Here is a 25,741-nt window from a genome sequence, read left to right as displayed (position 1 = left end):
AATCAACATGGCTTGGGTATCTTGTGGCTTGGGTTCTCAGTGGCTTTGCACAACCCTCATGACTCTCCAGGCATTCGAGCACTGGATCTCATTTATAATGAAATATATTCAAGTGTTTACAGCATCTTTTTGAAGTGTGTGCATGTGTGTGCGTGTTTATGTGCCAGTGCATTGTTTGTGTGTGTGTGTGTGTGTGTGTGTGTGTGTGTTTTCCCTATAAAATATTCCTTTTGAAGTTCAGAGCTTAGGCAGAGAAAGCCTGATTTGGGCAGGTGTAACTTTTGAATGCATTAAACAGCAGCTTTAATCTCAGGTTATGATTGACACCAAACAAAATGCATACTATTTCTCTGTTCTCCAAAACATAGTGGAAGACACGTGGTTATCTATGGTGTTGGGCGCAACGTTTTTATGTGTGTGTTGTTTGCTCAATGTAAGAAAAAGGTCTGTAAAGTTCAATTGAAGACAGCTAATGAATTTGGCATCCTTCAAGCTGTCTCCTAAGAAGCAATTCTAATGACAGGCCAATGACACATGCACTAAGGGAATGTGACAAGAGTCTCAGTTGGGATGACTGCTACTGAGGAGATGGAGGGGAACAGGCTGCAGAGACCTCTGGTGACCAGGTTAAGAGCCTGGAGAGTCTCACATGTGGTGTTACACTGTCTGTCACCAACCCAAACCATCAGTAGATCAAGAAGGACATAAACTGCCCAGATCAAATTAGATGATTTCACAGAAACCAAGTTATCTAAAGGAAAAATAAGAAAGTTTTACTTCCTAAGTAATTTTGTTTTCTGTCTTATTGGAGGCATTTTGGACTTTTTAATCTTCTGTCACTTTCCCTAATATTATATGTGGCTTCAGACAGGAGGTACAGGCTTGAGAGAGATTTGAGAGAGTAACAAAATGTTCTTCAAGGATCACAGGAGTGGTTGAAGGTATAGCTTAGTGGTAAAGGGAATGCTTAGCATGTGCAAGACTCTGGGTTCCATTCCCCAGCACCAAAAGAAAAAATCATAGAGTCACTTGAACAGCACCCATGGGGCCTTTTAAATCTTGGATTGTCTGGGGAAAAAAAGGAAAATAATTTTTCCTTTAATTATGCATGGCCACATGATGCCTATTGTCTGCTTCCATTCATTTCCATCACTTCCATCCTATATAATAAGATCCTGGGTTTCTCTTTCTAAAATACCACTTTGAGATGCCAGTCATCCTTGTGACTCTTCAATCATTTGGTCATTTGTCGATCCTATCATGCAGCAAACATTTATTGAACATCTACAGTGCATGAGGCACCTTAGTAGGAGTTGTAGATAAGGAAATTATCCATGTGGTTCCTGATCTCAAAGAGCCATGCTAACTGAGACACAGAGGAGAAAATGAATTGACTAGTTGCTTGCTGCAATAAGGCTACATACAAATTATTCCACAGTATGTTGGCTTACAGCAATAAATATTTATTCTTATACTGGCAAGTCTGCAGATCAAGGGTGGTTTGGCAGATCTATGCTGGGTGGCTCTCTTTCAGGCTATGAGTCAGCTGAGCTTGGCTCTCACTGTGGGCTGGGCTCAGATCTTCTCCATGTGTGTGTTCTAAGGCCCAGATGGAAGGGGTAGCGGATTCCCTAGGACATGCTTTTCTCAAGATGGGTCACAATGTATAAAAACCCAAACCAAACCACACAAGCATATTTAATCACATTGTCAAGATCAATGTGAGGGCATATATTCCACCCATTCCAGGATACCACAAAGTCACATGATAGAGGGAAGCCATGAGGAATTGACAAAATAGTCCAATCTACTACACAAAATATGCAACAAAGCATGACAAATGGTACAAATGAAGTCTGTTTAGGGTTTATAGGAAATATAGAAAAATATTCAGAGGAGGGGTATATGAGTCAGGGTTCAATCAGAGAAACAGTAATAGGACCAATAGGTAGCTTATAAATAAATAGAAGACAGATGATGGAGAGATAGAAGGTAGGTAGGTAGGTAGATAAAGGACGGATAGACAAATAGATGATGGATGAATGGATAATTGATGGATGGATAGACAATAGAGGGTGGACAGTTGGATGGATAGGTATATGAGAGACAATAGATGATAGAATATGATGAATAGATATATGATAATTATTTGTTACAGGGATTTGAAATTAGACAGTAGGTTAAGTGGTCTCTATGAAGATTTCTTCTCTGCATCTGATGTTGGACCTTGAAGTCCATAGACCCAACTAGTCAAGAAGGGGAAATGGTAAAGCAAGGGAGATAAAGAATAGGCTAGAACCCACAAACACAAGCTGGAACCTCTTGAGGTTGGACTAAAATGCTTATAAGTTCTTCTTGCCTCTACCTCTAAGTGACCTTGGCAACAAAACTAAACACACACATGGTCCAGAACTCAGAGAAGCTCAGGGAGAATGAGGGAAAGCAGAGCAGTTATAGATCCAGCTGCAGCTTCACACCAACACAGGCAAGTCGGCAGATCAGCTGCAAGGCATGTGAGCTACGAAAGGACTGTTGCTTTCCTTCTGTCTTTCAAGTCTTCTAGGAATCTTCCTTGTAGCTCACTGGAACTAGAAACCTTTTTAACAAATGAATTCTGGGAAATGTAGTTTAGCATAGCCAAGTGGGCATATTACAAAGTCATCCAAAGAAGTATCTAATTCATGTTGCAGGAGTACATTAGAAAATGTTTTCAGGGTAAGTAACATTTGAACTCAGTCTTGAAGAGTGATCAGGACTTAATCGGGAAGGGGAAATGGCAATTAAGGCAGAAGCGAAGAATGAAAAAAGGCTAGTATCAGAAATAAGGAAATATGGTAAAAATCCAATACCCAAAGCTACAGGGAATATAGTAGTAGTCAAAATTGATTACTTTAATCTGCTAATTTAAGCAAAGGAGAATGCATGGCAAGGAGATGATGGGGCATCTTTGCAGAAGGAATTTGGGAAAGGCTTATTGTAGAAATAGGGCTGGTGATGCATGATTCTAAAATGGAGTTAAGGAAACAGAGGTCACTTCTGGATTCAGTGCTTTCTGGAAGTATTAGGTATCATGGTGGACTCAACTACATCCTTCTAAAATGCACATATAAAGTCCTAATCCCCAGGATCATAGAATGTGACTTTATTGGTAGATAGTGCCTTTGTGGAGGTAATTAAAGTTAATGAAGTCATAAGTGTAGGGGCCCCAATCAATAGGACTGGAAAAGGAAGAGACTAGAGATGTGGAGGCACAAGGGAAAGAATACTGCCAGGCAAGGTGAGGGAAACCAACCTGTTCACGCCTTCATCTGCACTTCCAGCCTCCAGAACTGTGTAGAATAGATTTCTGTTGTTTAAGCCACCAGCCCCCGGGAACTAATGCAAGTATCTTGGCAGTTTTCACTCTAGACAGCAGAAAATGGCTAGGGTTGTCATTGATAAATAAGCAACTGGAGGAAGGGGATGTTTCATTCTTTCTGTGGTTGCTTTCCTTTCTTTTGTTCTACCCCACAGTGGCACACTGGTTATTTTTCTCTTCTAGGAGAGTTGTTTATATTTAATTGGGAACGTTATTGTCTACCTGTGGGCTACCAGCTGCCTGATCTGTTTTTCACTCTCTCACTGGTGTGTTCAGTGAGGATTCTCATCTACTGATGGAGAAGTTACATGGAATCTCCATCATTTACTTACTTTGAATCCAGATTCCTTTGCTTGATTCACAAGAGTCATTGTATGACCCGACTCTTCCAAGAGTCTGTTTCTCTGCATTTGACAATCCATGCTATTTTATCCATGCTTGCATGATCTCCCACATGAAATACCTCAGATGGGTCTTTGTCTGAGATGTCCTCATGTTTTCCCTCCATGTCCTAACCAAAAGGAAGCATGACCTGCAAGATCCTTCCAAGTTTGATCCTGCCATGAAAGTCTCTCTGGCTATTCCATCCACCTCTTGCCATCTTTCCTGCCTTGGAGGTCCTAGGACATTTAAAGTCCCACAGCAGTGAAGACTGTATTATTCTTTGTTTCATAGGTGAATCGTGTCCTTATAACTTGATAATCAGTTCCTTGAGTGCAGGGGATGTCTAGTGCCTCTCTGGAATTCTCTATAGTATAATTCAACTTTTAAAATTAATTTTATAGTCCTGGGGAAGGGAGTGAGGCTTGTTTTATTAATCACAGGATTTGGGGGTTTTGTTTTTCAATTTTTCAGTTGAGACCATATTATAGCACCTTTCTATTCATTCCCTTTGTTGGTAAGATGATGTCCTTAACTTATTCATATAGGCCACCATATAGTATTTCTGAACATTTATTTTTGTTCTTAGCACTTTGATATTTAAGTCAAACCCTGAAAGATACACAGAAATAACCCTGGTGAGGGGGTGGGGACAATTGGAATTTTGAAAAGTAGGAAATAGCATAAACACAAAGCTTAGAGGCAAAAGAATTTGTATCTTTAGGGAATTGGAAGTTCAAGGTACAAAGAGCACAGTGTGCCAGGTGCAAAAACCTGAGATACTAGTTGGAGATATGGGTGCATCTTGTGGATATAGGTGGGCCTAGTATGAACCACATGACATAACTTGCACTCCATTTGAAGGGCAGAGGGAACCTGAATTCTATGCAAGAGACAAATATGACCAATCTTCAATATTAAATAACTGTGACTAACGTGCACAGAAGGGATAAGAGCCAGAGAGACTGGAGATAGGAAAATTCCTGAAGAAATCATTGTGACCTAAGTTAGGAATAGTACAGATGGGGGGAATTAGAAGCTTTCTAGAGAAATTGTTGTTAAACTGACCCCCATTGTTTCAGGTAATTTTTACTCACATGCATTTTGGTTCATATATATTTATATTCATCAGATTTAGCTTTGATATGGAATTATTAAATGGACACTTTTTAAAAATATGAGTGCTATTTTCAGTCTGTGAATATTCAGTGAGCTGGACAGTTATGGGTACTCTCCTTTGAAGATAGGATACTTTACTTTTAAAAAGTTTAAAGTTTAAAACAAGTGACCCAGCAAATTTTATCCAAGTCTAGAGTTTATAAATCCTTACAACGTTTGAAATCCTTATCAGGCAAAATTCACAAGCACCTTCAAAAACCACTTTTGCTATTGCTTTCTGGAAATATTTGCTCCAAGCAGCCTATTGGAAGCATATGAGTTCGTTCTGCACCATTGCTTTCCTGACCTGAGAGCCGGATGCAGGCCCCTGCCTCTGCCCCTCCCCACATTATATTTTTAGTTATGCATTAGAGGAGATGGTGAAGGACAGCAGGACAATTTCTTTTCCACCTCAAAGTCCAGGCCAGCAGATGAATGTTTGGCCAGCTTCTGGGCAAGCAAGTCTGACCTCTCGGGTCTACCACTGACCCTGCCTGCCTCCCTTTACAGAAAGTTTTCAGGCAAGTGCAGAAGTAGCCTATTTCCTGTTAACACTTGCCAGCCTTCACGTGTTATTGCCCTAGTTCCCAACTAGTTTCTGAAATTTTCCTTCCTCTTATTCATACTGCCCTGAATTTCCATTTAGCATCCAAACAAATAATTCATGATATCGTTTACAGCAAGGTAACTCAACTTTATGTGTATATATTTTCACTCTCAAACTAGGTTTAAACCCTAGGTTTAATATGTGTGGCTGTCTTATTTCACTGGAGCATCCTCCTGTGTGACCGCCTCAATTTTTGATTCACCCTGGGGTTCTGGTCTTGGTCCAATTCTTATTTTTCATCCTCTATTCTCTTCCTGGCTGATCTCATCCACTGCAGTATTCCTGACTGCCTCCTCCACTGGGAAGATCAGCCTGCGGGCATCTCAGGCTCAGCTTATGCTCAGAGGAATAAGTTATCTTCCCCCATCAACCCTGATTTACCTTTTTTGGGGGTTTTCTTCTTGGTCAACAGTATCATCATTTGCCAAATTGACCAGATTGGAAACATCAGAATTATCTTCAACTCCTCCATTTTTGTCATTCTACCCATTCAGTTGGTTACATCTTGTTTCTCCACTAAGAGAACTCAGGCCCCTCTCCTCCCTCTGAAGTTACTGCCCCAGAATAAGGAACAGCAGAAAGAGCTTGGCTTTCCTCTCATCTCTACAGATTCCTGGGTTTGTCATCTTGGACCTTTCTTAATCTTCAATGTCCTCAATCTCCTTGGGGGGTGTAATGTGGATGACAGTATCAGTTTACTGGATTGCTTTGAGAACTGAGTGATTTAATCTCATCTGGAGATCTCACACAAGCCTCAAAAAGACAGTGGCCAAGGCAGAGAATAACCTCCCTGCCAAGCTTCATCACCTCTTCCTTGTTTATTGGCTTCCCAACTGCCCTCTCTCCTCATCCCTACCTCCAGACTCTTCCCTGTTCTCAGTTCGTGCTTCATACTGAAACCAGAATGAACTTTCTAGAGCCCAAAATCTTTCATGATTTCTTATCAAAGTCTTCAATGCAATCTTTCTCACTTGGTCACAGAATAATTTCTGTCTTGTCTCCATTACTTCTGTGGCCTCTCGTCACCTGCCAGGATCTTCATCTTAAAGAATGTGACTTAATCACATTCTTAAAACATTTACCATATGTTCTCTAACAATGTTAAGACATTCAATGGTAGGAATAGAGAAGTCACAGTACCATTGCACTTAATGTAAAGCAAAACCAGATTCGGTGCATTTTGAAAAAGTAAGGCTACAACTCATTAGGAACTGATTTAAGTAAATTTATTAGCATTTACTGTTCTGTTCTTTATAGCAGCCAAAGAGTGGAACAAATAAGAATACAACTTCCTCTAGATCTTGCTGAGGCCAGAGGGAAGCAGAGTTCAGGAGACGTGGAGAGAAATGAAGCGAGGCCCACACGTGGAGCTGTGGACAACTGAAGAGTTAGATTCATGAATTTAGACCTCCTCCTGAAAACAAAGCAAAAATCAGTCTGACTTCTGATTTCTATTCCTCTCCCACAAAAATCACTCTCCTGTTCTCATTGACACTGACTCTGTAGGACTCACCTATGCACCTGATTCTCCATGGCCAGTCTTACCCTTTCTAAATATCGGCCTTTATAGAAAGTAAGGAAAGAAATGTGTAATTTTATTACTTTATTTTCTATGCACCCATATAAAGGATGCTTTAAAGTTTTTTTCTTAATTATGAAAACAATAAGCTTATCATTCCACCTCTAAAGCATGTGAAAAGCCCTTAAAGTTGAGAACAGTTCCTTCCTAGTCTCCCTGTCTTCTCCCATGATGTGGCCTAATGACTTCAAGCTTCTCAATGGGCTTTGTAGGTATTGCACGAATCAAATGAAATAGCCACTGAACCAAGATACCTTAAGACAAATGCTTCCCAAAGAAATTCATCCATGGAACAAATATCTATCTAAGTGACCACCATATGCCACATCTTATTCTCCAGTGGGGGTAAAAAGGAGAAAGTCCATGTTTTCATGCAATGTAGATTCAAATGGAGAAAACTGCTAATAAACAAGTAAATAAGTAGATATATTTCAGAAAGTGATAAAGAAAGAAATGTAATGCTTAAATCACCTGACTATAAGAGCTGTACATGTAGTGGGTTTCAAAACCATCTTTCCTAGACCATCTAGGTTTCTCTTTCATTTCTGTTATTGAATCCTCATCCTGGTCTCACCTTCCAGAAAGGAAAATTGGTCAGGTCACCTGTGGTCTTTGTTAATGTTGTGCTAGTTATTCTTTAGGATTCTCTAGAATGAAAACCACTAAAAACAGAGAAGCACCAAACTCCTTTTTTAGGATGCCTAGAAAATGGTCCAGTCATGCTCTTTCTCTGATGTACCAGTTTGAACAGACAGAAAAATGGTTGCTTGTGCCTATGTCTCTCTTAAAAATAGCAAGAATATACTTGATCCATTTTCCATCTTACCTTTGGCCGTCTCAAGATTTCTCATCTGCCTGAGAATGGCTTTTGGCAAAATATTAGGCAAAAAAATGACCACTCCATTGTGACTGTGGTATTTGCTAAGTTCTAAGAATTCAAAGACTAAAGCCATTTTTTAAAATTGACTTGGCTACTTATGGTCATCTATTTTAATGGAAAATCCTTCACTTTCTTCATTTTTTCTTAGAGGTAACTTTGTCTACCTACACAAATTTACCCATTATCACTCTTTATACTAATACCTCTTAGGTTTATCTAGTACATGCTCTCAAGAGACTTCTAGGAGTTCTAAGTACTTCATGGTTTATTATTTGCATGTACTTATTGATAAATATGACACTATCATTTTGAGGGGCTTTGCATTTATTTCTGCTAATTATTCATCCATATGCTCTATTCATCCTAGTAAAGGGCTCCATTTTGAAAATGAATAAATTGTCCCACCACTTGTGTAGAGAGTATCTGTTTGGATTTTAAAGCCCTTGGACTTGTCACTGGGGTGGCTGTTGTCTTCTGCTTCTAAAATGTGAGTGGTAGGTAGTTTTCGAGTGCTTCAAATGCAAGGAACTCCAATTACATAGGTCCTCAGATTACCATGGAATCCTTTCTCTCCCAACACTGCTGAGGTTTTACTTTAAACCAACAGTCAGTCTTATGTTTCAGGTAGTGACTTGCGATCCCGGTATCCTTTTGGGTTTGGAGGGTTTTCCCACAAGGCAAGAGGGAGCAGTGGGTTCTGGAGGAACAGGATTGTACCATGTTCCATTAGTTCTTGGCTCGTGCCCCACCCTGTGCAGACTTCACTCTTGGCCTCCATTGCACCAACAGAAATTCTTCCTGTGACGTGGACAATTTGAGTCTGAGAACTTTGTGGTCTTGTGCTCAATGTTAGCAGAGTAGAAGAAATTCCATTCATTGACATGTGTTTTTCAAATTTACTGAGTACCTACTATGATCATGGCACTTAGTATGCTAGAAATCAATTTCTTTTAGACCTTGGTTATTGCGTTTTTTATATACTTCATATGTTCTCTGTGTTTTCTTTCCCTCTTTCATAATAATACGATGTTTTTAAGTAAACCTGGCAATTCTTGGTATCTGAAACTAGCACCTAAATAAATGTAATGTCCTTGATGCCTCCACACTTCAGGATTGTTCTTTTAAGTTAAGGATCTGAAAGGCAGGGTAGACTTTTGTAGTGTCCCGTCTTTCATCAGACAAAACTGTCCTGCCAAGACCCTACAACCCTAGCACACTTCATATTACCAACTCCTATTAAAATGGTGCTATTACTTTGCAATGTTAATGTCAAAATGCAAAGATAAGGCACAGAAGGAGGAAAACAGAGTAATTAATGCTATACTTGAACATTTGGTTTTTTAATTCTGGAAATTGCTTGTAACATAAATAAAGGTACATATAATTTACCTTTAAAAATGTCTGGGAAACTCAAATCTAGAAAGGTCAGGAAGCTGGTTGATTCTACTCCTACCACTATCTCCACATTTGTAGCACTTCCCTAGGGTTTCCCTTGCTAAGTCTGCATTGTAAGCTAAAAATTTAATTTATATAGTTAAAAACATCTTCTTGGTTATGAACATAGAGGGTACTCTTCTTTTTATTTATGCTATAATTTTTTTGAAAAATTTTCCCCTAAAATACTAGCTTGGTAATAATCAATATTATTAAAAATTAACTCCTATTGTCAATGACCTCAAAGAATAATAATTTGTTCTCAGAAATGCTTAGTCTGTCTAGCCTCAAACTTCACTTGGAATAAAGCTTACAAGGAATTGACAGGTTATTATTATCTGAGACTTATATTGTAACTAATTTTTCATTAATTTACTATCTATCCTTTCAGATTATTACTAATACATTAGAAAAGCATCAGACTCATTCCACTAAACACTCCTGAAAAGCCATGTCTCACCAGGCTGTGTCTGTGAGCCACTGTGCATGGTAGGGGCACTGGATTGTCCTATGATTGGGAGACTGAATTTCCAAATTCGGTCATTATTGTACTTCTGCAGATAAGTCACTCAATCTTTCTGTACTTGAATTTTTTCAGCTGAGGGGATAATAGTACCAGCTCTGTGTATTCTATAGTGTTGCAGGGATTAAATGAGCTGTTAAATATAGCAGGGGTCTTCAAATTTAAAACACAAGAGCATAAAAGCAATTTTTCAGTGTTGTCATCTGTGCCAAACAATGCTCAACTTGGGATAAAAACTTTTTTTCTACATCTTTGTTAAGGAAACCACATAAAGGAATTTAGAAAATAAAATAACATCACAGTTCCATTGGTCAAAAGTAAGTACACCCTTTTATATTTATCCAAGTGTTTATTAAGTACCAGCCAGAAAGATATTCCATTGGTAGCAATACAAAGTGCAAAGATTTATTCAACATGCATTTGGGGTCAAAGACTTAATGTACAATATGTGAATATTATAAATAACATCCTTCCTTACACTCACTCATCTTTATAATCCCAATTTAGCACAAGCAACTGGTGGATGTAAGGCCCTCAATCTGTCATATAAGGGGAGTTGGAACAAGTACTAAACTCGTACCTCAATAGCTTTCTCATTACCAAGGTCTCTAGACTAAAAAGGAAGTAGAGAGAGTATAAAATATTTAATGGTTTGGTTCAGTTCCAGTCATTACTAATACGGATTCATAATTCATTTACTGGCTTCCAATGTGAAGAATCTACTTATAGATAAGTGAGTGCATTATTGTCATATGTTAATACTTGCCTCATAGTTTAACACCACTGGAAATTATATGGATGTATGCAGAATAGGCCTGTGGGCTAAGCAGTGTATTTTTATCCTTCTCAAATAGACAAAACCCATGCCAGATGTCAGTGCAATCATTCCATTTTTTTGTGAATGTTTGCACTGACCACACACACCCAGTTTCATTACAAGCTCTTCACGTGCCTTAAAACAAATTTGCATTAGCTGCCTCCATTTAACTGCAGGGCAAAGAGAGCCCCAGAGAGGTCAAGAGCCTTCTGCCCCCGCACTCAACACAAGTCTCGAGGGGAAGAGGGTCACACTCTATCTCCCTAAGGCCTCTCTGGTTCCAAGCTCATTACACAATGCTTTTCCCACTTCAAAGGAACATCTTAGATTTTATATTCTATCATTCCCTGACAAGGTCACTCATTTTCATATATATTCACTCCATAACTTTCATATGTTCTAATGCAGCAAGGATAAGTTAAAATGAAGTTGTTTTGGGGACATGATTTTGTTTCATGATCTGACCTTTGTCAAGTGGTTTACCATGTCTTCTTATTGCCATCTGGACATAGGGATGGCGAATGATTCTACTTTGCTTTTATCCCTTAGTCCAGTTGTGCTACACAGGATTAGTGTGCAACAGAAATTAAAGATCCTTCACACGTGCATTCCAGGATAATCTCCATCTTCCTGGCTGTGAACCAAGACCAAGTTCAGAGGTCAAAGATCTAGCAAGATTTTGTTGTGTGTTCCAGACTCTGAAATAGGTGGGAACACAGTCTGCCAATTTTCTCCCGACTCTTATTCTTTCTGCTAATGCTGAGAATCCAGATCATGACTGACATGCACCATTGTGCTGCTGCAGGATGGGAGGGAGGCCAGTGTTCAGTGACCCAGGTCTGTTTTGGGCTGTTCTAGGATGTTCCATCCAAGCAGAGAACATTCTTGACTTCCGGTCAGGACACATCTCCTGGAGCAGCTCCTTAACTTGCACTTTTGGACAACCGATTATTTGGTCCATGGAATCTAGTTTTTTTTTCTTTTATGTATGCTTAACTTGCTATTTTACTTGGTTAATATGCCTCGAATGCTTCTAATTCCAAAAAACAGAAGTACAGTGTGTTGTTCTGGTTTCCTCTACATGCAAAGCCTAGGGAGTATATTGAAGTAAGGTAGCAGATTTCTTTTTTTGGAAAAGAGCAACTCAATGGCCTTTTGAGGATGATACTCCTCCGTCAATTAGGATTTCAATGGGGCCAACAATCTTTGCAAGCGACTCTCTTCTTTAGATCCTCTGCTTCAGGTGAATTACACTGTGATTTATGAGAACCCTGGTGTGCACAGAGTTAAAACATTTCCAAGTCCCCCGATCTCTGTCCTCTACATCCCTGGTCCAGGGTGGGGCTAAGGGTCTTGACCTTGTCATTCTTCCTGAGGACAAGAGAAGAGGAACAGATGAATCCAACTGTGAATGCAGTGTCCCAGAAAAGGAGAGACAAAAATGCTTTTGAGCACACTGACCTATCCCAATCTTTCGTTAGTCATCTTCAATGCCTGCTGACAGTTGACAGCAAAGGAAAATTGGGAAATTGGCTTTGCAGTTAAATGTATAAGAAAAAGGTAACCAAGTTGCTTAATTTTCTGTCCAGTTTTTTAAGATGGTAATTAGGAGAACTAACACCAGCCAGGCTTGAGTGAATGCAAACAAGACCCCTATAGGCAGCACAGTGTATTAGTGTAAAAATATGCCGAGACAACATAACTTGTCAGAGAGGATTATTTCTACTTAGTGAATCTGCAGGAGCCCCTTTGCTCTACTATCCAGCATTTGACTAGGGAAGAGAGTGGAGAGAGAGGGGGGAGAGAGAGAGAGAGAGAAAGAGAGAGAGAGAGAGAGAGAGAGAGAGAGAGAGAGAGAGAGGGCGCATTAGTGAACAGCGACTGTGGCATTGATGTTTGAGCGTACTTCTGAACTGGCTTTTGTTGAGACTATCTGTGTAGAAAGCATGCGCTGTCCCAAATCCGCTGTTACTATGAGAAATGAAGAGCTGCTTTTAAGGTATGTTGTTGTGTTCTTTGTTTAATGTGTGCTTTTCTAGTTTCTAGAGCTGGCTGAGACAATAATCATGCCCTGAATCAAGTAGCTTCCTTATCTTAGAAGAGAAGAGGAGAAAAAAAGAATCTAAAGAGAGAGAGAGAGAGAGGAAGGAAATTGAGACTAAGAGATTGGGAGAGAGCAAGCCAGAGAAAGGAAAAGCACTGCTGTGAGGGAGTTCTATTTGTACTAGTTACCTTTTGAAAGCAGATCATGTATTTGCTCGCTGCTATGTGTGAGTGGCCAGTGGATCATTTTAAGGGCTCCGAATCTGGCTCTTGGTTCGTCTTTTCCTTTGCAATGTCTAAGGCTCTTTCATTATTATGCACTCTGCATGGAATAATCACCGAAAAAGGAGCTGAGGAGACTCCATATTAGACTTGCGTTCCAAATACCGCTCTAATCTGGACTTAGCCTACCTAAATAGTCCTCCTGTGTTACCAGGTTTGGATCACTTTATCCTGTATGCCAAATGTGTACCTGTTTGGAGACCTCTGTTCATGCATGGCGTCCTGGGTCCCCATGTATAGAAAGCAAATATTTGTTTCCTGCATCGGTGTTGGGGTTCTCTCACATACCGAAAAGGAGGCACCACTGACCTTTTGGGAAGCAGAGAAAGAATTATGATAGAATTGGCATCCTGCTTTGAAAAATGTAGTCTTTTGTTTATTTGCTAGCAGACATTGTAGCACTGAATACATCTTTGGGTCTGACAATGGGACCGGCTGAACAATGGAGCTGTCAAACTAGCTTAATGCATGTCTGGGGATTTTTTTTTTCTTTCTTTCTCAACACCCTTTTTATCTCCTATAATCTTGTTTGTATAGACTATCAGAATGAAGAGTTTTTAGAAATGCTTGTTTGTGGTTTTGTGCTTTTAAAAATTGAGTATCTGCCGTTCACAGAGATGTTTGCATTTTGCAGTTACGTTGGTTGGATTAAGTTAGAGATTTATTGCTTACCTCTCTGTTAACTACAGAAAGAAAACTTATTGATTGAGAATTCTTGTAATACCATTATCAGTCTGGCAAATACCTTGTGATCAGACCTGCTTCTACTGTGTTTAATGCTCAGGGTTTTAAAATTTGCCCATTTGGTGGACTTATGGAATGTAGCAGGGAAGAGAAGTTAGTAGGAATATTTTTAATGCTAAAGGAAATTATAATTTATCGTCCCTATCTTCCCCTTTGGCATCCATGTAGATAAACCATTTAGAAAGTCAAGGACAACTGAGAACTTTTGCCCTTTAAATTTTGGTCACAAACTATTATTGTATAGCCTATTAAGTTGTTAAGTTAAAGGTCTCTGTGGAATATATTGATTTTTGATTTATGCTTATGTCCTCATAAAATGCATTTCTATGCAGCGCAAACATTTCTCATGTCTTCAAATATCTTTCATTTTATAAGATAAGCATTGATTTCTAAGGTAAAACAGTGAGACTGTAGACAGAGAACAGGGAAAATTTTGTTTCAAACTTCTCAAATATTGCAATCATCTTTATTTTCACATTAGTGATAAAAGAATTGATCCTAGAATAGTAAATGATAACTGATTTACATGAAGAATATACATTTATCTAATGTTTTAGTATTTTGTTTAATTACCTGTTTGTGGCAGAGCAACATATCAAAATACATTAGTACATTCCTAGAGAAAGATTAAGGACCTAATTTTCAAAGAAAGAAACAGAAGGGAAATTGTTTTAAAGGGCAAATTTTTTAAAAAATTTAGTTACAAATATTTCCTGCTATGTTTTGGTTCAAATTAATGATGTTCCCACTAAATGAGGAACAAGGTGTACTACTTATAAAAACAGTTATGAAAAACTAGCCATTTTCTTTTTAGAGTTGGGCATATGGATTTCAATTTTTTAAAACTTAAGTTTGAAATGTTATGAAACATTGAATGCAGAATTATTTAAATAAATATTGCCAACTAAATAGAATTGCCATCTCATGTAGAGATTTTCTGCTGATAATATTTTCCAAGCCTAGGCAGGTTTATATATATATGGAGTGTGATAATATTTTAAAGTTATCATTGGGAATAGAATGCATTTTTAAAGCATACTGATGTTCTCTTGCTTCCAATGGGATCCGAACTTCTCCTTCTCTCGGGTATACCAAGAATTGTTTTGGGGATGAGCTCATAAAAGGTAATGGGTGAAGCTTCATATCTGAGAGAAGCCAACTGTTACCAGCATACCCATGTTTTTAACCTAAAACAAAGGTTTTGTGTGTGTGTGTGTGTGTGTGTGTGTGTGTGTGTGTGTGTGGTTTAGTTCAGTGCTCCCTAGCTTCTTGTCCGGAGCTCATTTAAATAAAGAAATAACTTGAAAATCTCCATGTTTAATTTTTTTTAAAACTAAATTATCAATCATTTAACTCTGATCTCTTCACTTTAATTCCTGAGTGGTCATAGTGAGGTTGAGAAACAAGGGCAATCTCTTTCCACTCTGTTTGCTCTCTAGTTGCTTGATTCATCACCAGCCTCCAGAATTTGGAGACACCCTTCCTTCCAGCATCCAACACATAGATGTCTTTTTCCTTAACCTGATGGGGAAGGTATGAGATTGCCAGGAACAGGCAAACTTGCCTGCATCTATTTTTACAACAGTAGTAAGATAACGTAATCTGTATCCTGCTTCTGGCCTCGATTCCCCTGGATAGTGACCTAAACAAATGTAGAAATAAAAATTAATTCTAAGCCCAGACCTGCAGAAAAGGAGTAGTATAAAATTCAAACTGGGAAAATGGTTTCTTTCAATAGAAAGTAATGATTACACCCTAAGCCCCTTTACATACGAGCCTTGGGAATATTCACAAGCTGTGTATAGCAGACCACAGACTGAGATCTATAAACTCTGTGCTTTTAAATTCTTTTATTTGTTAAGATGAAGCATCACCGTTTTTATTTTTTAAAATATGGGCGAATACAATTGCAAAATATCCTTTGGGGTCTGAAAAAAAACAGAGGCGAGTGGTTGATTAATATTCATATCTAGAACTTTAACAAGTACAGATTGTGCTTGAATACCTACAAAGTCATTCAAAGAGTGAATCAATACTAATTATTGTAATCAGGGGGGTTAATTAGGTGAAAATGTGCCTGATGGAAAGTTCATTGCTTACAGCCCTGGAAACACCCAGGATGATGAAAAGAAAGGGAAAATGCAAAAGGAAAATGTGCTATTGGGAAGCATGGCTCAGCATTTAAGGTGTCAGGATTTGTAAATGAAAAACAACTTGATTTTGTGTAATTGCAGTCGTGAGGAAATTGGAAATATCCAACTTAGTTTTTTGTAGAGAGATTTGTGTAAAAGTTATTAAAGAATGCAGTTGATTTAGTGCCATCTGCTCTGGAACATTTATCCATACTTCTTTAAACAAGTGCAAGACCATACAGTGGCAATAATCCTTTCTCGGATCATCTTTATCAGCCTTCATTGCATTTCTTTCTACATTTTGATAATTCCTCAGGGATTTGTTGGGGGATGGGGTGTTCTTATTTCATAAAACTATTGATTGCTTCTCTAATTGTTATTGGATTTGGGAATTTTTCTGAACTAACAGTGACTTTTATTCTGTAGGAAAAAAGGAAACAGTGGTTTGGAGTGGATTAAAATTCATGGCATTTTATTTAGCTGACATTGAGAAAAGGGTGTCAGAGAAAGGGAGGTACATATGAGGTGTCCTGTTGCAATGAATAGAAATGAGTGTCCCAGAGCTAGAATATCTTTCAGATCACATGGTGCCAATCTACAGAGATGGGGCTCAGCTGCGCGCGCGTGCGGTAGAGAAAGAGAGAGAGAGAGAGAGAGAGAGAGAGAGAGAGAGAGAGAGAGAGAGAGAGAGAGAGAGAGAGAGAGAGAGCGTTTTGAACCTCCACTCAGCCCAGAGATGCTGCTGGTCAACATGATTTGGGATGAGGTGCACCTAGTTCCTTCTGCCTCTTGGAAAGTCATTAGAAATGATCAGATACAGGTGTGCATATCTTCCTCATAGCTTTTTTGTTGTTGTTGTTCTGTGTGACCAATTCTGGCGCATTTTCTTGTATATCAATGCCAACAGGAAATGGCATGCGGGAAGAGAGTGACACCAGCTCAGATTGATACATATTTCGAGCACAGCTTGAGCTCCTGCTACTTGAGCCCACTGCAGGTTGACCTGCCCGTGATAGCTACCCAGGACCCTGATGACTCACTGGAATTCATGAAGCAGCGGGGCCAGCATGCCCTCTGCAAAAAGAAATAAAAACTAGGATTTTCCTGCAGAATTATTCAATTCAACAAACTTTGTTGTCATGGTAAAGAAGAGCTTGTATAATGCTAATACACCTCTGATACTCCTGGCTTTTTTCATCCCTGTCTTGAGTAAGCTCACAGCTGCAATTAGTAGAAACTCTGTTGAAACTTAAGGCAGAGCAGCGGCTGGCCTCTAGCAGGTGTGGGAAGTCTCTAGCAAGGACATGATGGTCCATATATGCAGAAGTCAGTCTGTGCTTTTTGTTCCCCTGGAAAGCTGTCCACCCTGGTCATAACAAGGACCACATATCCTGTTTATCACACCTAGCTTTTTGAATGTGTTGGTATGGGACACCAGCTGTCTTTCGGGCTCTGTGATTTGGTTTACCTGCTCATTTAAAAATGCTTTAGGAATCCTCTCTGAGTGAGCAGGAGTGGTATGGACTTCCTTGAAGTAGTGGTTGGGATTCATGTTGACCTTCTTTCTGAAAACTGACTTGATAAAAAGCAATGGAGACTTCATTCCAAGCCCCAGAATGCTCTGGGCCTGCTCTCCCAAAACTGTCACTTCTGGGTTGGCCTGTGGGCCTTAGGTCAGTGAAAACCTTAGTACTACAAGAACCACAGGATGAGGGCTTGCTTTTTACTTTCCCTCTGCCTTCTCATTTGCCAGTTCCAGGTTCCAGCAAAGATTGGGGTATGGGGTGTTATGACAGAAGTAAGAACTAGAATCGAAAGTTATTAACAATATGCTTTGTGCCTGACATTCCACTAACTGGTTACTTTGTCTCGGGTAATATAATTCTCACAGCTATTCAAGAGTTAGTGGTAGTTGTGACTTCTCAACTTAAAGGTGAAACACTAAGACCAGGACAGATGAAGTCATGGGCCCATAGATACAGCTCATAGTATAAGGGACTATAACTCAGGGCTCAGCCATATTCCTGCCCTGGCCAATGGGAAGCATAACAATTTGTCATTTGCCAAGACTTCCTCTGGGGCAGCAGTTCTACTGTAGAGATTGATGGGATATACCTCCTAGTTTGTTTTTTTTACCAATGAGATAGTTGTACAATTCAGCAAGGACTCCTCACCTAGGATCTGAGGTCAAAATCCTGTTTATTTTTTATGGTTTCAGCCACTTAGCTCTTCCTGAATTATAGTCCCTTTAACCTTGTCTACCTTCCAGGGCCAGTTTTAGGAAGAGTGTAGGAGGTAGGACTAAAGAAGTGGAGAATGATGAGAAAGAAGAAGGAATTAAGGGAATAAGGAAGACAATTTTTGAAAGCAGCAATTTTTGCTTCTGAAATCTAAAACACCCCCTCTGAACCCTCATTTGTTTACCTTAGAGTTCATAAGGTCTTTGAATTAAAGCATTCTGTGCCTCATTCCTCTTGGGCTTTAATCTGTAGAATGGGAATAGATTTGCAAAGGAGTAATAGAGAATTTTAGAGCATCATGAAATTAAAATGTGAATCTTTATGTGTATAAGTGGGCAAATATGTCACACTGCAATGATAACCAAGAAACAAATTATTTAGAATTATATGTAGATAAATATGTATATATACATGTAGTGCTAAGGATCGAATCCAGTGCTTCACATGTGCTAGGCAAGTGCTCTACCACTGAGCCACAACCCCAGCCTCTGAATTGATCTTTGTTTTTAAAATAAAGTAAAATCATATCCTAAGCTTAGTTACCTTTCTTTCCGATTTCCCAAGGTCATCCACATCTCCTCTTTAACCTTACATTATTCTTATGACAAAGAGCAGAGATGACTATTAACATTAATAGAGAATTGAGAAACTAAAAATTAAGTCACATTCAACCATAGAGATGAGATATAGTACATCCCAGTCCTCTTGGGGAGATAGCTCTACTAATTTTTCCTGAAGATTTTTGGGAAGTTCTTTTAAGAGAAAGAAAAAAAAAATTCCCCCCTAATGGACTTACTGGAAATTAGCATCAAAAGCAAATTTAAATAAAAAGTCATTTGGGATTTTCAAAAACCTCTTTCATAGGCTAAAAATGGTTCAAGATTTGAACCATATTATAGGGAAAAAATAAATTTCCTGTGCTCAAAACCTTGATGTATTTCAACCTACATGTCACTTTAATAGCTTGGTTATATAATTGCTGTAGTAATAATTAGGCTAACACATTGTACTTCTTATCTGAGGATCATGGTAGGCTTTGATTTGTCAGCCATTCATCCCTCGTAGGAAGCAATGGCCACGAATAAGACAAAGGTCGAACTGATGAATCAGAAAATTAAATGACTTGTCCCTAGTGTCCATCAAACTCTCTGACAGAATAAAATGCCGAATCCAACAGGTTTGGTTCTTAAATCTCATAATCTTTTCACTCAGTCTGAAAGTAGTATTTGTCCTAAAGAGTCTGATCTGCATGCAACAGATCAGATATCTTCTGATCTTAGTAGCCAGAAGCTCTTTGCTGGGGATCATTTATCATTGTGAGTCAAGTGATTCATGTGCTTGCTTTTACAGACACCCAAGCTTTTGCTGTTTTAATCCTCACTCTACTTCAAGATGTATTTGTTCAGAGCAAATGGGGGAGATTCAAGCAAATGGGGGCTGATTCTCTCTTAAGTTGAGATTTTGCTTCTTGCCCAGATCTGTCTCACCCCCCCCACCCCCCACCCAAAAAAAAAGCTTACCACATCCATCTCTTTTTCTTTCTCTCCCACCTGTTGCTGTATTCTCTGGGCTCCAATGTTACCACCACAACTGTGTCTTCCCAGCTGTTGCTCCTCAGCTGTTGTATTTTGTCAAGCAGTAATTTCTCCTTTTTTTAAATTTAATAACATGTGACGGTAAGATAAGAATGTCTGGCTGATGGAGGAAAACATTTGGTGGGGGCGGGGGTGTTGAAGGGCAGATTGTGAGGGAATTAGAAACCTCATTCTGATAAGTATGAATTTTGTTCCTCCAGCCAGGCTGGCACCAGATAAGGGCACCTGGTTTAGTTTGACAAATCTCGGCATCTTCAAGAGGGCACTGGACATTCCTTCAAAGTTGTTCCCCCCACCCCCTCCAGTGCCTTCCATGTGCAAATCACTGTGGTAGACAGGGATGTCTTTTTCAAGTCCCCACCCATTCCCCCAGTCTTCTTCCCAATTTTCCCCATGCTATTTACTCCACCTTCCCCCTCCCTCTCCCTGGTAATGTCTGGAAAGGAATCCCACCGCCCTCTGCAGAGACAGCTGTTCCCAGTTCAGAATCAGCCTTGGTCAAGGAGAGTGCAACTTGCTCTCTCTCTCTCTCTCTCTCTCTCTCTCTCTCTCTCTCTCTCTCTGCAGATAAGCAACCTAAGGCTCCTCTCTTCCCTTTGGTAGTCACCCACCTCCTCAGACCCACAGCTCCAGAGGAGAGCTTCAGATGTTGTCTGGCTCCCACTTGAAAGAGAAGGGGGGAAAGGAGAAAGGAAGAGAAAGCAAGACAAGTGGTGTGATGGAGAGAGGGGGAAAAGGAAAGGGTAGGTTGGGGAGAGAAGTGGTGAGGTGGCTGGGCTGTGGGTCCGAGAGATCCAGAATATTAACATTTCCTCCCCTTGGATTGGAAGCTCCTGAGAGCTCTAGTCGGGGAGCTCATTTTCCAGTGCCAACAAGGTACGTATGCAAAGAACTGTCTCCAGTTGGAGTGCCTCCTCAGGAGGAAGATGAATTCACCACGCAGTCTTTGGGCTCTATTAAAAACAGATTCAGAAAAACACAAGATTGCAAGCCAGTAAAAGCTTCTCTCAAAGGACAGCAACTGCTTAATATTCCCTTAAAAATGTAAAATGGTAGTTTAATAACTATTTTATCTGTACAGGCATTTAATTTTACTCATCCAGTTGTAAGAATGTGATCAAAAACTCAAAATGAGGGGGGGAAACCAGTGTTGATTTTAAGCTTATGATTGGTGATATTAATATTTGTTTTTAGGTGATATCTTTCTGGAGGAACTAGAATAACAATTTACAATGTATCACTTAATGCTTTTTTTTCTTTTACTTAAAGCATATTTTAAAAAATTAAACCAAGCCATTATTTATTTTTGTAAGTTGCTAATGAAATTGGAGTCAGCCAAGAACAAACACATGGCTACAAAGCCAGATACTCTCTCAGGTAGTTAAAATTCATGTGGAATTCAAATTTATTGCCTGGAAATGATGGGAAATCCCATTATAGGGCCTGTATTTCTTGTTCCAAATGATTCTCAGCACACTGGGCTTGTTTTTTTTTTTTTTTGTTTTGTTTTTGTTTCTTAAAAAAAAAACTGAAAGAGCAATGTTAATAAAATTTGAATTTGAATTCAAAAGTGTGATGGGGAAAGATGTTTGGGATTCTGGTTTGCAATAAGTAGCCAGGAGTGAGGGGCAGAAAGAAATCCTTTACTTGAGGTAGCTTTTTTCAACTAACTGAACAGCTGCTAGTGCATCTTTGTTCTGTGGTTGCATTGCTGATAGTTAACTCCTTAAAAAAAAAAAAAAAAAAAAAAAAAGACTGCTATGTGGAAAGTTATGTACAGGAATTATTTTGAAAAATAGAAATTTGTCATAAGATCTATAGGGTCATCTGCAGAAGAAAATGAACTTGTTTCATTATAAACTTTAATCAGCGTATATCAACCACCAGTCTCTGGAGTATAAACTGTAAACATGTTGAAAGATCTACAGTTCGTGGACTATATTCTAGTTGGCTGATCGGGGTGGCAGGAAAAGGATTATTCCAATTCAGGCGATGTGTACTCTTTGTACAAATGCATTTATTAGCACTTTGTTGCTACTGACCGTTGTTTTTTAATGCTAGTGATAATTCAGTGTTCAAACAATAGACATTGGACAAAACTCAGTATGAGATGAGGGCCGAGGAGGGAAGTGGGGAGTTGAAGCAGCACAGCGTACTGGCTTGCCTTGGAAGGCCTCGGATAAAATGAGGTCATTCAGAAACTTTCCCTTGAAGTGCTTCCAATTCTTGAATTGCCTTTTGTTTGGGAAATGAATAGCAAGTTGATTAAAAAAAAGAGAGAGAGAGAGACAATTAGGGAGGTAGGGGGATGGGTCTAGAGAAGAGCTTAAGGTTTTTCTACAATGGAGCTAAAACTATGGGGAAACTTCATTGTTCCTGGTCCCTAGTGATGTCAGCACATGGTGGTGTCACCAATGGTTCATGTCCGCAAGAGGGGCTCTCTGATGGCCTCCTGTTGCCTTTCACTTTTGTTGATAAGATCCTTGGCTATAAAATAGCTTCATTGAACCCCAGTGTTCCACTGAGGCCCCGAGAAGCTGTGTGCCATATAACTCCAACTGCCAAAACATGATACCTAATGGCTCATTATTACATGAAAATTTTAAAAGGGGCCCTATTGAATTTTTTTAGATTTTTCCCCCCTTCTGCCAAAGGAGTGAAATGAGAAATTTAAGCTTTTCATCAGGTGGCGTTTGAGCGTTTTTTGTTTTCATTTTAAGCACAAGAGCTTTGAATTTCTTATTTTTAAAAACATCTAGTGCTGTGATCATAGAAACTTGGATATTAGAAATGAAAACCACACATGGAAGGCTGTCGTGAATGACCAATGGGATGGGGGTGTGTGTGAGCATTTTGTTTCTTTCTGGCACCTACATCAAGCGCCTATGCAATCACTATATTATTTATGTATTTGGCAGCCTGAGTGTTTATTTAAACTCAGCCACACTCCATAAGCTTTCCTTGGTTCACCACACTACATCTCATGTAGCCTGAGTTTTCTTTTATATTTGACCCTGGTTTTCCTTCTAACTTTAAATGGTGAGAGCAAATGTGCTTTGGAAACTATGTTGCACTGTAGTTGTTAAATAAGGCAATAACCTATGCACTTGTAATTCTCTCTCTATGACCTACTTACATACTACTTCACCCTCCTTATAGTATGATTAAAAGCTGCTTTGAATCCACTATTGCCTCAAGGGATTTGAGGCTAGAATTTAACAAACTACTGAGAAGGCTTAAGTCAGGAAGAGGGCCTCCCTACAGCTTTTTCTAACTAATTCACATGCAATTAAAGAGAAAATAAATATTTTAGAAGTGTACACGTTAATGAAGCATTTTCTACCTTATAGAATGTAGATATGTATGAAACTTCATCCCATCGCTGACATGAAGATATTTCTCTTTTTGATTAACAGGGTTGTATTGCTTGTTGGAGGCATGTTCTGTTGTCTCCTAAACTGGTTATATAGGCTGTTTGTATATATAAGGGATTTATATAATAACACGGAAAACTAAAAACTGTCAAGGTTTGTCTTCATTTATCCAATCAATTATTTAGATAATTAAAAGACCAACAAGAATTGTAGAATTTCAAAGGTACTAGCAATAGCTGAAGTGGGGAGTAAATGTAGCTTAGGATTCAGGAAAGTTTGGGTATTTTTGGATATAAGAATTCATTTTATTGCAACTGTTTCTCAACTGTATCCTACACCTGTATCCTCAGGAAAGGCCATATTAGAAAATGATAAGTCTAGCTCTGCACTTCAACTACCTTCCAATTAGGTCAAAAGTCCGATATATTATTTAGCTGGAGAAGGAAATCAAGTCAATTAAGTATGAATGGAGTTAACTGAATATCATAGGGTTGTTACTCCATATTGCTCAATGCACCAAATCTGGATTTAAAATTGTGGATTTAAAGTTGATGTGTAAATATCTATTTTCTTTCACAATCTCTAAAGATAAATCTCATCACATAAGAAAGTGGTGAGAAAAAAATGAAAACAATCTTTTCTCTATATAGTGTTTGATACATTTAACTACTTGTGACTTAGCTGGGTCACTGTAGCCAGAGGGTTAACTAAGACTTGATTTGTGAGAAGCCCAGTTCCTGAGCACCACATTCTGATTTTCTTTAGAATGAAAACAACATGGAGTAGAAATCAGATTTTCAAATAAAACTGTGTGTGTGTGTATAGCATATGTGTGTATGCACATTTAAATGTACATATGCATTACCCTCAAAATTTAAACCCTGTAATTACAAAACAAAATGAAAAGTGATGATTACCCTAAGAGGCAAACTATAAACTTTTGGTATGCCATTTATTATGTTGATTTAGAATGTGAAATATGCCTTGTAATTTTACATAGTTGGCACTGCACTGAAAAGTTTGGTTTAATAAACAACACAACAAAGAGATCGATAAATTAGAATGTCACCTTGTAAACTAATCTTTCAAATTCTTTCACAAATAACTTGGAAAAATTTAACTCGCCTGCTTCTCTGAAAGTCTTGCCACTTTCCTTGATTCCTATTAGGAAATCAGTCACAAGCTTAAATGTGGCCATTACATTATAGACCAAACACATGAAGTTATTTTTATTTTTGTTTTGTTTTCAATCATTGTGTTAAATACTAGGAACCGGCAGTTTGGTGATTTATTAATATTTTAAAAATGTGATTTATTACTGTTATTTTGGGTCCATATTTTAGTGTTTTCAAGTTGATACAAAAGACAGTAAGTACAGTTGTGCAAAGCCTGATATGTCACCTTAAAGCACTGAGTTAAGCCCTTAAATGTAACTTGGGCCGTATTTATCTGATACTTTGCCTAAATACGATTTCAGGGATTGTTGTCAGTTCATACACTGGCAAGCATGCACTGAAACAAACCCTCTTGGTGATTCTGTCTCCGGTGGCTTCGGTTTGGGAGCCTGGTTCTGGGCTGGAAGGGAATCCGGCTTTGGCACTTAGCACCAGCACTAAACCTCTCCTACAAGTGGCCACTGCGGCCTCGTGCCAGAGCAATGGGGAATTGAGTGCAGCAGGGCAGGGCCAGATCGGTGCACGAGTTTGCATTTCGGTTTGCATGGGGACCCCAGGCAAGCGTGACAACGCAGAAAGCGCGCCGGCTGCGCCCGGGCAGCGGCCACCCGCCTGGGTCGCTCCTGGGGCGGGGCGGGCCCGCAGGGGTTAAGCGGCGGCGCGGCGGGCGCCCGGGGAGCTCCGCCCCGCCCGCCGCACCTGGCGCTCGGCAGCCGGCCGCCTCGGCACTGGATTTCGGAGGGGATTGGCGGAGAGCGCCAGGGAGAGAATGTGACAAGTGCGGGCTCGGCGGCCGCCGGGGGAGGCCGCGCGCACCTGTCCCTGCCCGTCTCGCGCCGCCCGCGGCCGCTCGGACGCGCGCAGAGCCGCCCCCCGCCACCGCCGCCAGCGCCCGAGAACATGACTTCTGCCTTTAAGCTGGATTTCCTCCCGGACATGATGGTCGAGAGCCGCCTGCTCGTCCCGGACAGAATGTGAGTGTGGCCGGCGGCCCGCAGGGCCGAGTGTCCGCGCGCCCGAGCGGGCGTCGTCGGCTCAGCTGGCGGGTCCCGCGGGCGCGGGGGGACGGGCGGCGCTTGCAGCTGCCGGGCGCGTGGTGGCCGCTCGGGAATCGGCGGCCCTCTGGGCTTTCCGAGGCCGGCGCTGGACGCGGGCAGCAGGGAGCGCGTCCGGACGTGCTACGCCCAGCCACTGGGCACTGGCGATCCGGACGCGGGGACCCGGAGGGGTGAGCGGGGCGAGAGGGGCGCGGTGTCTGTGGGTCCAAGCGGCCTGAGAGAAAGCTGGGCGGGGCGCGGCGTCCCGCGGACCGGCCAGCGGAGCACGGGGTCCGGGGCGGGGTGGGCGCGTGCTGGTGTGCACGCTCGTGTCATTTGAGCTGTGGAGCTGATGGAGCGCTCGCGGCCCGTTTAAAGATCC

General features: G+C 40.2%; 1 protein-coding gene across 13 annotated transcripts in view; it reads left to right on the top strand.

The window, feature by feature from the left end:
• CELF2 (CUGBP Elav-like family member 2) overlaps positions 1-25,741 on the top strand; it is a 501,848-nt gene that overhangs the window by 175,790 nt on the left and 300,317 nt on the right. The window contains exon 1 of one of the 13 annotated variants that reach the window (XM_081300427.1): positions 24,879-25,296. The exons of 6 other annotated variants lie outside the window; for them this stretch is intronic. In XM_081300427.1, the coding sequence (XP_081156553.1) occupies positions 25,223-25,296 (74 nt within the window). In that variant the 5' untranslated portion in view covers positions 24,879-25,222. Of the gene's footprint in view, positions 1-24,878; positions 25,297-25,391; positions 25,551-25,741 lie in introns of those variants that run through there. 6 more of the 13 variants (XM_081300429.1, XM_081300430.1, XM_081300434.1 and 3 more) reach the window with 6 other exon arrangements.

This window comes from Spermophilus citellus, assembly GCF_964194105.1.
Source record: "Spermophilus citellus genome assembly, chromosome: 6".
NCBI classification, from domain to species: Eukaryota; Metazoa; Chordata; class Mammalia; order Rodentia; family Sciuridae; genus Spermophilus; species Spermophilus citellus.
Note: the sequence above shows the minus strand (reverse complement) of the source record. Positions and strands in the feature narration are given on the sequence as shown.